At 35.3% G+C, this 15,349-nt stretch overlaps 1 protein-coding gene across 1 annotated transcript in view; it reads left to right on the top strand.

Annotated features, from left to right (window-relative positions):
* Positions 1–15,349, top strand: part of LOC149789433 (transmembrane protein 209-like) — a 67,228-nt gene that overhangs the window by 23,265 nt on the left and 28,614 nt on the right. The window contains exons 7-11 of the mRNA XM_089975520.1: positions 2,499–2,585; positions 6,214–6,392; positions 11,445–11,507; positions 12,249–12,345; positions 14,170–14,295. Coding sequence (XP_089831646.1) covers positions 2,499–2,585; positions 6,214–6,392; positions 11,445–11,507; positions 12,249–12,345; positions 14,170–14,295 — 552 coding nt within the window. The remainder of the gene's footprint in view (positions 1–2,498; positions 2,586–6,213; positions 6,393–11,444; positions 11,508–12,248; positions 12,346–14,169; positions 14,296–15,349) is intronic.

The raw sequence follows: 15,349 nt of genomic DNA, 5'->3' as shown, positions 1-15,349 counted from the left end.
TCATGTAATTGCACACCCTAACAGCATCTCTGAGTGCTACATATCAATGACTTTTGTGTAAAAGTTTTTCTGTTGCTTTGCAAGTACTTCCTGTTTGTCACACAGGGAATAAACTACACTAATTCCTGATTGGTAGTTATTATTTAACCTGGACCAGAACAAGCAATAACCACCAATAAGAGTTTATTGTAACATATTTCACTGTGTGACACACCGGTGGTGTAGCTTTCAAATCAACCAAAGTTGACAAGATACAATTAAAGGTAGAAACTTTGCCTAAAAGTGGTCATTAAATGATGAGTAAAGAGCTTCATTAAACACGTGGAACTAGTTTGGAATGTATAGTATATGCTGAGCATGCTGCTGGGTTAAGATAATTAGTATCGGAAGGGGGGGGGGGCAGATTATGAACCGTGTCACTTCGTTTTAATTTGCAGATGGTGAACAAATATTCTCAATAGTCTTTTTCATTTTTACTAATCAAATTTGGTGTCTAGGACTGCAAATGCTGTTTCAGATGAATGCTGTATTTAAAGAACAGCAAGACAAAACTAATAATAATAATTATTCATGACTGCTGAAGACTAAAATAAATTATATAAGGTGGGTATTGTTTTGTATCGATTCTCCATCTCTTGTATTTTTATATGTATCATTACAGCAAAAGTATTGATGCATTGATATATCAATTAATCATTTCACCCCTAGTGCTTACAGAGGTGTAAAATAATAATGCTGTGGTTTCTTTTGTAGCATGTAAGTGAAAATCAAACGTATTCTTTGCATTAAAAGACATCTTGTGAATACAAATTTAGAACAAGTTCTAGATTGCGCATTCTGGTACATAACTCATTGCTGTCACTCACAGAAACTCATCTTTTGTTCTGAAGTTCAATAATATCAGCAATTTTTTATTTCAAATTAATTTTGAAAGCAGAAGATAGCAGTTCCACTGTTGTTGAGATACTTTGCCTGACATGAGCTTTGAATGATTCTGTCTCTGATCTTCATATGGCATTTTGCTACAAATCTTGAGCTCATATCATGAGTAGGTGTGTTTGCTTCACATCATCTCAAAGAATAGGTAATACAATAACAGGTCTGACATTTAGATGCATATTATTGCTTCAAGTCACTCTTAAATTCCTAAGTAAAATGCAACTCATCATTGATTTTGTCATATCTTTGCCTTGGAAATTTTCACTAGATTAGACAGCTTCCTCATGTGGAGGTTGTTTAGATTTGTATTATGATTCCAGTCAACTGTTAGATGTGGCCACTTTTACCAAATATGGAAAATCCTTTCAAATGACTTCTCAAATGGTGCTCTGCAGAACTGACCAAATTGGACAGAAAGCAACCTGGCATTAAGGGCTTTTTTCACAAATGATGTCAATCCACCATCAAAACCAGTAGCCTACATTGCTTAGTTGGTAAAGCATTGAATTTCCAATCTTAGAGTCATAGGTTTGATACCTGTCGTACTGACCCAGCTGTTCAGTGTGTTCTTGGGAAAGGGACTTAACTCCCATCTCTTCATTGTTGTAGTCAATAATGGGTTAAAATCCAACCAACCTACTACCATCCATTACAGCTACCATTACTAAAAATAAAAAATCCATTACACAACTTCTCAAAAACCATTCAACAGAATTGACCAAATTTAACCTAGCATGTTGGCATAAAGCTGGTTCACATCCAAATCACACACACACTCGCTGCCACTACCTTCTCAGCAGCCAGTCAGCAGGATTTGACCAAATTTGACAGAAGGCGTCCTGGCTTCAATGCCTTTGAAATGATGCATAGCTATTAAATATTGCCACATCTCTAAAAATTGAAAAACATATAAGCAATTTTATGTTAGAAAAATTAACTCAGTTTCATTAACTTTGACAAAAAGCAACATGGATTTGCAATATTGGACAAATGAGGCTTATGTGTCAAATAATGATGAGCATAAGCTGAAAATTTCATATGCCAGAGGTTGGGTACCTATGTGTTAGACCTTTTGATCAGATATTTGTCTTGCCCCACCAGTCTGCTAGGCTCAGTCCCAACTGAAAAATAACAGGTATTGTGAACAATGTAGATGAAAATATAGGTAGAGATACATGTATATATGGGAAATGAAGCAACAGAATCTAACGGGAAATATATATTTACCATTGTAAGCAAATACTTCTCAAATAATATGATCCATATTGCATGTTTGGTGTAACATAATTAAATTACTGGGACCATGGTGCCATAAGACTTGACCCAGCATAAATTTGAATCAGAATTGTATTGTCCAAGGTCAAGAAAAAAATAGTCAGCTCCTGATGAAGATTTCAGAGTTAGGTAACCATGAAACAGTTCTTTTCATCACATATGAAATCAACAGCATTGGAAGAATGTTCTTAAGAATGCATCCAGCTGATGCAGATTTCCCAGTGAACTTTAGATAGCTGCTTGGGATTATTTACCAAAATGATTTGGTCTTTATTTTATTGTAGCATCATCTTCTGAAGTGATTACAGACCAGAATGCCTTGACTCAATATCTACAGGAACAAGATGAAAAGGATTTCAAGTCCTCTCTAGGTGCGTATTAATCATTCTACAGATTGATATTTTTGCCTGTCATTTGGTTGTTGCTTTATTATAAAATCACATGGTTTGCGATGTAAAATGGGATCCTACGGCATCACTTACTTTCCACCACATACTGTGAATTGTTGTCTTTTCTTGGGAATCAATTTTCATGATTTTGGGAAGAATAACATTTTCATTAGTACTTAAATTTGTAGATGGAAGAAGGGTTTCTTTTGTTTCACAGAAGGATCATTATTAGTCAGGTTTTCAAAGTCGTTTATGTCAGCCATAAAATCCACAAAAAGGTACTCTAGAAAAAATGTTGAATTCATGCTAATAGGAACATTTTTCATGCAGCTGCTGCAAATTTAGAGTTATAAACCCATATAAGTTTGTTATATCTTGTATCAAATAGCAGCTTATTATAGTTTGGATGATTGCAGAAGCAACAACAAAAAATGGTTTTATGTCCAATGCATCTGGATGTACTTTATAGTCAGTTCACAACATTTATTTATGGATATATTAAAATAATCCATGATAAACAGAATAATACACCAGTTTTCCTGTGTGGGAATCTCTGACAGTAGGTTCCACCACAGCTTTCCTGTGTGGGAATCTCAATGGATTCCACCACAGCTTTCCTGTGTGGGAATCTCTGACAGTGGGTTCCACCACACCTTTCTTCAATGGGGATCTCAATGGGTTCCACCACAGCTTTCCTGTTTGGGAATCTCAATGGGTTCCACCACAGCTTTCTTGAGTGGGAATTGGAATGGGTTCCACCACAATTTTCTTGAATCGGAATCTCAGTTGGTTATACCACACATTTCTTGGATGGGAATTTCAGTGGGTTTCATGTTATGACTCCAATGGTGTAGGACAGAGAAAAAAAATTGTCAATCAGATATCTAGTAAGGCTGCCATTAATAAATATTGAAAAACCTATTAATGTCAGGAAGCAGTGTAATGACAGATTTCTTGTCAACTCCCAGGGCATTTGGCTTTGAGGATGTCAGCAAGATTAGCTCTTCTTCTTTAAATACATTACCTGGTCATAATACCTTAGGAGAACTACTACTAGCTCACAAATCCAGACCTCCCAGATAACACTTTTAGCTAAAATAAAAAGAAGCTGTTGTCTGCCAACCTAGGTGGCAGTTGGTGCAGAGTGATCTCCCCTTGGTATAGGTGTAGGCACCAAATCCAGTTAATATGTCAGTTACAACTTCCACTTGTGCAAAGCAGCATGCTTTCATCAAGAAGAACCTCACAAAATAATTTTCCAAGTTTTTAGAAGTTCTTCACCACAGTTGGAAGAATATTCACTTTAAAAGGAAAGTATACTCCATCTAGATTTCCAACTTTTTTTCTTCCTATGATGACAAAGTTCTGATTTTACAATTATCACTTTGCCATCACTTAATAGTATTTACATACTTGCATGGGTAGCCTATGTGAATTCAGAATAGTTCTGGCTATAGTTTTATTGATAATGTGTGACCAAGTAATATTGTGAATTGATATTATATATTGACTTTTAAATGCTTTCTTTAGGCAGTCTGCTAGCGTTAATTCATAGTCGTATATGTAACACTTTATTGATTTTACCTGTATAGAATATCAACGGACCTTTTCCTACATGAAAAATTGTCTCATAATAGATATTGTAGCACCTATTTCTTCATTATCAATAATGGTGCTTCAGTTCCTTTTTTAGGTGCAGGTTTTTGTGTGTAATATAGAAAACTTGTTATATTACAATATAGCTTCCTCTCTGGTCAAGTAAGTACAGGCACATTTTCTATACATGGTTTACTCAGTAGTATCCAGCTCATGCATGTTAGTATAAGTGACGCTTGAGTAATTTTTATCTGTGCAAGCAGTCAAACAATTGGCCTTCCTACAGGTTAGCTATCACTAGAATTGATTATTGACCTTCCAGTTTATACATATAAGTAATATAAGTGATGCTTTAGTGATATAGTCGATTCACATGCCTACACATTATTGTGACTAGAATTGATTATTTAGCACTCCAGTAGTGTATTGAAATATTTATGGGATTTGGTGCCAATCCTTTACCAAGGGGAGATCACTCAGCCCAAGGCCCCCTAGGTGGGCAGATAACATTTAGCTTCTTTTTAGCTAAAAGTGTTAGCTGGGAGGACTTGATTTGTGAAAGAGTTGTAGTTCTATGGTATTACAAATGGGTAAGTATTGTCGAAGAAACATATTTTACAAGAAAAATTTGTTTTAGGTCAACATGGGTTGGGCATCTTGCTTAACATACTGAATGATAAAAGTTGCATTATTTGGCAGGTTTGCTTTGCTAAGATGGAAATTGATGCCGATGATGTATGGGGAAGCTTTAGATCTATCAACATTTGATTAATCCAAGGATTTTAATGGGAAGTTTACTTAAAATGCTGTACTTAAATGTATTGAAATAAGAAATTAAAGATATATATTTTTTGTTTAGTCTTTTTGCACGAATTATGATCTGTTGAATCAGTACCAGAACACAAAAATCTAGCTGTGCATGTTTTGTCATGTTGAGCATCTATTATGCAAGATGAATACCTGTTATTTTCCATGTGTTGTATATGGAGACTAAAGCAATTTCACAAAACTCGACTTTACTATAAATGTCAGTATCAATGACAACTTTATGCCACTGACCCACCTACAGGTGTGAATGACAGTGACAAGACAGCTCTATTTCATAACTAATGTCACTCGCCTGTGTACATTTGTATCATAAATGACAATGACAACTTTATTTAGTATCTAATGCCACTGGCCCATCTACAGGTGTAAATGACAGCGACAGCTTTATTTATGCCACTGGCCCATCTACAGGTGTGAATGACAGCGACAAGACAGCTCCATTTCATAACTAATGTCACTTACCTGTGTACATTTGTATCATAAATGACAATGACAGCTTTATTTAGTAGCTAATGCCACTGGCCCATCTACAAGTGTGAATGACAGTGACAACTTTATTTATGCCACTGGCCCATCTACAGGTGTGAATGACAGTGACAACTCCATTTCATAACTAATGTCACTGGCCTGTGTACAGTTATGTTATAAATGATAATGCCAACTTTATTTCAGAACTAAGGTCACTGCCCCATGTACAGTTATGAATGACAATGACAACTTTTTTTAATAACTAAGGCCATAGGTCAATGTACATTTGTGTTATAGATGAAAATGACAACATTATTTAGGAATTAAGGCCACTGGCCCATGTACATTTGTGTTATAAATGACAATCACAACTTAATTTATTATCTAAGGCCACTGGCCAATATAAAGTTATGAATGACAATGACAGCTCTTGATTAGTAACTATGGCCACTGGCCTATATACAGTTGTGTTATAAATGACAATTGCAGTTTTATTTAGTATCTAAAACCACTGATCCATCTTGAGTTATGTAATAAATGACATAACACTTGAGCATATTAATGTACATGAAAATAACTTGGTGATGGATTTCATTTTGATGTTCACTATTTTTCTTAGCAAAACTCAGCTTATCAAAACCCATTAGAAAACTAAGTACAATTTGATTAAACATCCAGAGTCTATGTTTTCTTTTTGTACATACATTATCCTTAACAGGGACAGTTGACTTGTCACTTTCTGGTGGGTTTTCATCATTCTGGAGTTACGGCAATAGACCAAGTCTTGATTACAGTCATATGCTTCGTAAATACACATACCAGATTGCCAGTCGGTCCCCTCAGTCCAGCAAATCTCGAGCTGATGACAGTGATCAGGCATCCACTCAGGGAAATGAGGTACATATTTAATAATAGAAGTGATTGCCCTCTAGAAAGATTATTTTCTTGTAAGGCCACTTTCCTGCCGCAGATAGGGTGACTTCTAAGAGAGGCATTGCTGTACAGGGGTCCAGGGGAAACCACTTTCAGTGTGAACTCCAAGTATCTCAAGTATCCTGCTGTGTATTTTTTTAAAACTTCCTTCCCTGGGTACCTTGTCTGTTTAAATAAGAATGTTGTGATTTCATTGCTGTGTAATGACTTTAAAAATTAATAAAAACCCACGTGTGGAAATATACTGGAATTAATTTTCCCAGAGAAGATGGGTGTAGGGTAAGGTGGTAATGGTATTTGGTATGGACTACAAATGCTTTTGATGGAATGAATTTACAACAGATCACCAGTTATTTGGAGCTCTGGTTGATTGATTTATATAGACTTTATTTACTTTGATACAACACTGTTATATACCATTTTCGTCATCAGCATGCTGTATTAAACATTATCGTTTTAAGAGTTCCTAAATGACATTGAATGGAAATAGTGATTTTGTTAAAAGCGTTAATATTCAGAATTTTACATTATGATTATCTTGCAAGTTGGAGTTTGAATTTCAGGTGATTTAGCAGATTTGAAGTTGTTCCTTTGTAAACTAATACACAATTGCATAGTTTTTATTTAGCCCTACAACTGCTCTGGTGGCCTAGTGGTTAGAGCATCTGCCTCGGCCAAGTCATACCAAAGACTTATAAAAATGGTACTAACAGCTGCCTTGCTTGGCGCTCAGCATTAAGAGGTTAGTGTTAAAACTGGTTGGCCTGGTGTCAGGATAATGTTACTGGGTGGGACATCATGCTACATGTCTGTGGCATGATGTCCCGTGCTAGATATCACTAAAAACTGCCACACTTCAGACATTGTAGCAATATTACTGAAAAATTGTTAAAGCTACGTTAAAAATCCAAATCACACACACACTCTTTTAGCCCTGTTTTGTTTACAAAATACTGCCAAACTAAGTAAACAAACAAATATTTGAACATAAATTTTCTATTCAAATACATCTTATAAGACCATTCTGTCTGCAGCAGGAAAGTGGCCTTATATGAGGGATGGCCCTTGCTGAGGAGGATCACACAAATGAGAGTAAAAATTACATGTAAAAGAAAAAAGGAATAACTAATTTATAAATATTTTTTAAAAATGTAAGAGGTACATGCATGTTATATACAATCAATATGAAAGAACTTAAATTTATGAAAAATTATCTTGCACAGTACAAAGTCATTCAAAACCCCAGTCAGGGTGTAAACATTTGGCTGTAACTATTATTTTCCATCTATCACATTTATACTGCTACAGGATGTATAATTAATGATTTTAAAAAAAATATCTCTGATGTCAGATATCTTAGCAGTGACAGTGGGACGGTCTTTTCATTAAATTGAATTGCCTTCACATTTCTTTCTAAACTAAGAATGTCTGATGACATTTTGCACCTTATGCAAGAACTTATTTATTCATTGGCAACCACTGAATACCACTGTCAGTCCAATCTGTTCATTGGCAAACCATGAATATCACTGTCAGACTAATATATTCCTTCATTGGCAACCACTGAATACCACTGTCAGACTAATATATTCCTTCATTGGCAGCCACTGAATACCACTGTCAGACTAATATATTCCTTCATTGGCAACCACTGAATACCACTGTCAGACTAATCTATTCCTTCATTGGCAACCACTGAATACCACTGTCAGACTAATCTATTCCTTCATTGGCAACCACTGAATATCACTGTCAGACTAATATATTCCTTCATTGGCAACCACTGAATACCACTGTCAGACTAATCTATTCCTTCATTGGCAACCACTGAATACCACTGTCAGACTAATCTATTCCTTCATTGGCAACCACTGAATACCACTCAGTCCAATCTGTTCATTGGCAACCACTGAATATCACTGTCAGATTAATCTGTAGTTATTGCACACAATGCTCTGTGTTTAGCAAGTAATTGTGCCTGTTTAAAGATCCTTGGTCAGTAGTGTGACAGAAAGAGGAAAAACTTTCTTCTTCAAGTATGTTTCCCAATCACATTACATTACATCAGGAATATTAGCCTGCTACCTTGTGAATCCAGCCCTACTAAAAAATGAAAATTTGTCTTTCCAAGTATATATCAATCGACATAGAGTAATAACTCTTGCCTGTTACTTGATACCACCAGGTGTCACCAGTTTTTAGCTTCACTGCTGCACAGACTACATGTTGTACATTTATCATCTGACAATCCAGCTCTTTTTGTGTTCCTATGGGCCCATCCAATGTTCATTTTGGATATATTCTGTGGATTTATCAATCTACTACAGGTTGTATGCTTTATTTTACAATTTCTGCCGATTTTTGAGTGATTTGTCACTTGTTGGGACTTAGTCTTACACGACCACCATGCCATCACACTACTGTTGACCTTATACCTAATATATTGTAGTGCGATTGGATAAGTATTCTCTGAGAAACATAATTTACTTAAAAATTTACTTTCCTCCCAAAAACTCAAGTTTTCCAATGTTTTCAGTTACCAAACTTTGCAGATCACTTGTGTCAGTGAAGAAGCTTATTGATCTTTGAGTCAGATGGATTAAGGGCAAGGTAACTATGACTGAAAGAACAGAAATTACTTCACAATAACTTGAATTGTCCACCATCTACAGTTACCTGACTTTATGGATTGCTTACACTAGAAGTCTATTAATATTGTCATCAAAAGGTCAAAAGTCAAGGTCATCATGAATGAAAACAGAAAAAAAACATGCTATGCACAAAACTTAAGTTTATTATAATCTGCAGTTACCAAATTGTATGGACTGCACTTGGGTTAGGAAAGAAGCCCATTGATTTTGGGGTCAAACATTCAGAGGTCAAGGACACTGACTAAAAGTGGGGGAAAATGGTTTCCACACAATAACAAGTTTTTAAACTGACTTGGACCATGCTTGTGGATGGCTTTACTTGAAACGAGGAAGAAACCTGCTGATTTTGTAATCAAAATGTCAAAGGTTAAGGTCACTGTGTTGGTGTAAGAAGAAAAATGGTTACAACCATATCCATCAGGAAAGTTAGTGGATAGGAAAAAAAACTGTTGATTTTGGTGTCAAAAGGTCAGATGTAAAAAAAAAAAATGGTTTTTGCATAATAACTATTGTTTAAAACCATTTCCTTGATAACAATGTTGGGATTTTGCAGTGAAGGTGTGAAAGAGGGCTTTTGATTTTAGTGTCAAAAAGTCAAATGAACATTGTCACTTTAATTGAAAGAAGAAAATGATTTTTTTAAAAATAATAACTTTTTATTTGACCATGTACATTAACCAAAGTGTGTGGAGGGTTTGCAATTAAAGTATGGAAGAGGTGTATTGATTTGGGGATCATAAAGGGTCATAAGGTTAAAGGTCAGGGTTATTGTAGCACAAAAATGGGTTTTGCAGAGTAATTTCTCCCAGAGCAAGTGTCTTGACAAAACTTTGTTAATGACTTGCATTTAGGGTTATAGAGTGACCTTACTATCTAGGGCTGAAGGTCAGAGGTCTCATAAGAAAATTGTTTCTGCACATTAGTTTTAGTGTGTTAAGTGTCTTCGTAAAGGACTATTAAACATGTAACTGGCAAAATAATGTACCATTCATGGTACTCTTGTTTCATCCATTCTGCCTATGATCTATCCTGCCATCACATTTATCTTGCAATAGTAAAATCTAATTTGAGCAATTCTGGGCTGTGAGTGATTATATGTTGTTTGTGACCAAAATTGTCATGTATGGGTCAGATTTACTATATCAGTATATTAGTCTACTGACCTGAGAAACCACTTGCTAAATACGACCAGTGGTCATGATTTTGTTTTCAAAATGTGTGTATTTCAGCTCTTCTGTGAATAGGCATATCATAAAGCCAGATTTAAACACTTCTAGTCTTGATTGAATCCTTTTTAACTGATTGCTGAGTAGAGTTCTTGGTCGAGTGCTGATTGTTTTGAGCCAAGGTGTATATTAAAGTGAGAAGAAAGTTTAGGTTGGTTACAAGTTACATTAGAATTATGCGGTAAAGTTGTATGCCAGATAGCATAAACCAGACAGATGTGCTTGTTACAAACAGCCATTGTAGTGCAAGTCATCAAAATCCCTATTATGACTAAGCACTGTCTCTGTAAAGGATTAGCATCATAGATGCACATAGCCTTCATAATACAGAACCCTGAAATGTGTAACTTTACTAGTGAAATGTAAACGGAATGCAGAATTAATGGAAATGAAAATCAGTAAGCACAATTGTAACACAGAATGCTGGATGGGCCCTGAGTGACTGAGTTGTCTAAAGCACTTACCATTCCATATCACTGTTGTCTCATCTCTCTCTGTGTGGGTTCGAGTATCGGACTTTGCTAATGTGGGTACATGAGAAGGCTTGCCAGTGGTTTCTTGTGGGTCATTGGTTGTTCCCGGGCTCATCCCTCACCAGTTATATTAGCCACCATGTTTAGCCTGTCTGGTGCTGAGAAATGGCATTAAACTCCATAACAGCAATAACAGAATGCAGAAGTTTGAATGTTAAACAAAACTGGATCAAACACTTGCATTTCATGAATGGATTTGAAAATCGATTGTGTTGATTCTTACTTTGGAATAGATATTCAGTTTAGAATAACAGGAAAATGTGCATTCAACCTCAATTTTTTATTTGATTTTGGATTGCTTTGGCCCTTAAGCTATGAGAAAAACAATAATGAACATTTCACACACAAAAATTAGGTACTGTAACATTTGACAAACAGTCATCCATAAAAACATAATTTAAATGAACAGATTATACCTTCTATAAGCCAGTATGCATCGTCAGCTATGGTTCCAGTAAATGGGCAGTTGGTTGCATAGAGTGAAAGTTTTTTGATCAGTGTTTGTTACAGGTAGAAAAAAAATTGTTGAATTATTTTTAACTTTTCTCATGAGTAGGTCTACATGTCCTTTTTTTCTCCAGACTTTTTATTGTCTTGATTTTGCAGGTATGGAGAGAACTGGATGTCACAGAGGATGATCTTTATCTGTGGATTGAAAGACTTAGAAAGGTCTGTGGTTTGAGAAATTGATACAGTTGTAATGGATCTTTGGGGCACCACAATAGTTTGTGTATTGCATCCTTGATTTTGAGGTTCATAGCAGCCACGAAACCAAGAAAATTGGTACCCTTATGAAAAATAGTAGATTCACATTATTGTTTTGCTATAATAATTTCCCAAAATATTTACTGTTTTAAGTCTATCAATGGTAATCTCTGTTATTTTGAGTTTATACATTTTCTATAAATTTGTGTATCATGATTTGTATAACTGGGCCTTTTCTCCTGGTTTAGTGTGTATTGCATGCCCTATATTTTACACTCTCCAGTTTTGGTTTTACAGTGTAATGAAAGTTAAAATAAGCATCTGTACCAAGTAACAGATCAGATAAAATTAAATGGGTATTTCATACAACGATTTATCCACCCCAGAAAAATTATGTTCAATTCCGTCAGTGGCTTTAGTGAATATAAGTTTTCTGCGGTTCATAAATCTTTGTATCAACTGTATCTGAGGTAAAACTTGATAATGTTTATGGGTTACTTTCGTTGATGTTCATATAATTGTTACCTTTATATCCAAAATGTCTACCTATAAAGGACACATTTGTGTTAGTACCTTATGTGTCCCTTAAAGACAGGTTTCACTGTATATCATGACAAAATAAATCTATCGTGAATAATTCCTGGAGTCTTGGTATTCAGACTTGATTAATCTTTAATCTGTTTAAGCTAACATATTCTTTTTCAGTGGCTATGTCAAACAATAGTTTCTCGTGTTAGTGAAGAAATAATTACAGTAAATGCAGCCCTTACAAGGATAGGATGTGAAGATACTGAGATCGGAGGTATGTTTTCAGATTGGAAAATGTTGTTCAGTCTTTTCTTTCTTATGTAAATTGTATTTAAATTTAAGCAAATGAGTAATGCACGCCTAGGTCTGCTGGCACATACTGTAACAGCAAATCGGTCATTGCATTAGTGTCAGCAGATCAGGATCTAAGGTCTTCACTGGAAATCACAGCATTGGCAAATCAGAGTTTAAGGTATTCACTATGAATCATAAATGTCAGCATATTGGGGTCTAAGGTGTTCACTAGAAATCGTAAATGTCAGCAGATCAGGGTCTGTGAGTATTCACTGTAAAATCACAAGTGTTGGTAGATCAGGATTTAAGCTATTTACCAGAAATTATACATGTCAGAAAATCAGAGCCTAAAGGTGTTCGATAGAAATCATAAGTGTCATATAATCAGGGTCTAAAATGTTCACTGAAAATTGTAATTGTCAACGAGATATCAACTGTTATGGCTTTTGTAGAATTATTACATGTGTTTAGTGATATTTCAAATTCTTAATTGTCAGAATTCCAGTGTCAGCAAATCAAGGTCTAAGGTGTTCACTGGAAATCATGTGTTAGCATATCAGGGTTTAAGGGGTTGTTTTATATGAGACATAATTCACATAGATGTCATTTTGTGTCCAATCGTTTCTATAGATCATAGTGCTGCATTACACCAAACAGATGACATCATATCGATAATCATTATGCAATTATAACATCATTTCAAGCTGTGCAAATGATTTTACAAAGGCTGACTGCCTTAAAAATGCAATTATACACAAGAACATAGTGTGTAATAAATATCATATAATAGAAATACATGTACAATAATGTATTCTTGTACTGTGGTACATACACAGACCTGCCAACCCTTATGATTTTGCCATAAGACTTACGAAAATGGGACTTAATGGAATAAAAGCAAAAAATATGGAAAAATGATTGTTATTGAAAAATCTGGATAACTGGTTCATTCCTGCTTGATTTGGATCCAGGTTTCATTTTAGAATTGGTGGAAGTAGTCAGGGAACCAGACTAACTTTTCAGGAGTACCTCAGATGTTTTTGTTGGGTATATTTAATTTAAATGTTTGTTAGTTTTAATTTTTTTTATTACATGTTATTGTAATGTAACATTCTATGCTTGACTTGACCTTGTCTGAAATTGAGTGCAATTCATTTTTTTAATTTCATTTATGTAAACAACTAATAATAGCTTCATTATTCTCTATGTGTATGAGCTTATTATTAGGATTATTATTCAGGTAAATAAGAGGGACTAAAAATGTTGATCAGGGTCACGGTTTTGGAGATTCCTAAGTGAATTTTATAGGCTATTGTGTTGTAAATAAACAAGGCTCATTAGATCATTCTAGAAAGTTATTTTCCATTAGGTAATGGTTGTTTTTAGAAAACGCTAATTGTGACCTGAGGTCAAGCAGAGAACTGTATTATCTTGTGACTGTGACGATTTTACCAGTTGTACTTTAACATCTAGTACTTTAAGTTGTATTTTGTTGTGACCAGTTTGGGCTGAATTTTATTTTCTTCAAATTACATCTGACAGAAAATAGGTCAAACTTAAGGAAAAAAATCAACTGCCTTACTGAGGCAGTCTCATCAGGGTTGGTAGGTCTGCATACAATCATCTTGACAGTTTTGCCAATCATAGGGTTAAATGCCATACTTATAATAGATCATATACAAAAAATGATGTATTATGGGTATGAAATGAAAACTATTTCCATTTGAGAGTACATTATAATGGATAAATTATACAATTTTCATGTTATATAATCATTTTCAGTTGTTTTTCTATTAACTTTCAGAGGTATCCATATCTACATTGAAGCATTTAGAATTGACAAAAGGAACACTGATTCCAACACTGAATTCACTGCTTCCTTATCTTGATTACCCTTCCCCTCAGGAATACATGGTGCAAAGAATTAAAGGTTAGTAAGGCATCTATACTTAGTTTATTTAATCTGCCAAGTTTATTGTTAGTCATCATTCATTATCCATGGTCTGTTCACAGTTATTATGTACAACTTTCCAAAACCACTTGATCAGTTTGCACATGATTTTACACATGGATCATTATCAAGGCCTTTTTGTTCAGTGGATGCTGATCTGTCATCCCAAATGAATTCCATTACTGACAATAAAAAAAACCCTTTAAACAGCTTTTAATATACTGAATTTGACCAAATTTGACAGCATCCAGGCATGAAGGTCTTCCAGATATTCAGATGATGCCAATTCACCATCAGGTATTGCCACCATTACTAAATGCTGTTGTTGTTGTGGGGTTTAATGCCATTTTTCAGCACACGATAGGCTATACACGGTGGCCAGTATTGATGGTGGAGGAAAACCCCCGGAAAGAACCACCCACGAGAAGCTACTGGCAAGCTTTCTCACACATTACTAAATGAAAATCCATTCAACAGATTTCAGCCAGATTTGACAATGTCCTGGCATGAAGGTCTTTGGATTATTAAAAAAGTGCCAATTTGCTATAAAATATGACTACCATTACCAGACCTGCTACTTGTCCCGATTGGAATCATCAAGAAATTTTGTTTAAAAGTTTAAAGAATCCCAATTTCCAAATTTTTTGCCCCAAATCCAAATTTGTACAAATGCCTTTTGATTCACAATAGCAGTGCAAAGAGAGCAGAAGTGATGCAGAAATTCCATGAGGAATACTCTACAGCAGCTTAGTCCATTCATTGTAGAATCGCTCTGGTGGCCTAATGGTTGGAGCGTCCGCCTCGGATGCGGGAGGTCGTGAGTTCGATACCCAGTTGAGTCATACCAAAGACTTACAAAAATGGTACTAACATCTGCCTCGTTTGGCACCCAGCATTAAGAGGTTAGTGTTAGGACTGGTCGGCCTTGTGTCAGGATAATGTGACTGGGTGGGACATCATGCAACATGTCTGCAGCATGATGCCCCAGTGCTAGACATCACTATAAACTGAGACACTGCAGACATGACTGAAA

The sequence above is a fragment of the Sinohyriopsis cumingii genome, chromosome 11 (genome assembly GCF_028554795.1).
Source record: "Sinohyriopsis cumingii isolate HCF-2022 chromosome 11, ASM2855479v2, whole genome shotgun sequence".
Lineage (NCBI taxonomy): Eukaryota > Metazoa > Mollusca > Bivalvia > Unionida > Unionidae > Sinohyriopsis > Sinohyriopsis cumingii.
Note: the sequence above shows the minus strand (reverse complement) of the source record. Positions and strands in the feature narration are given on the sequence as shown.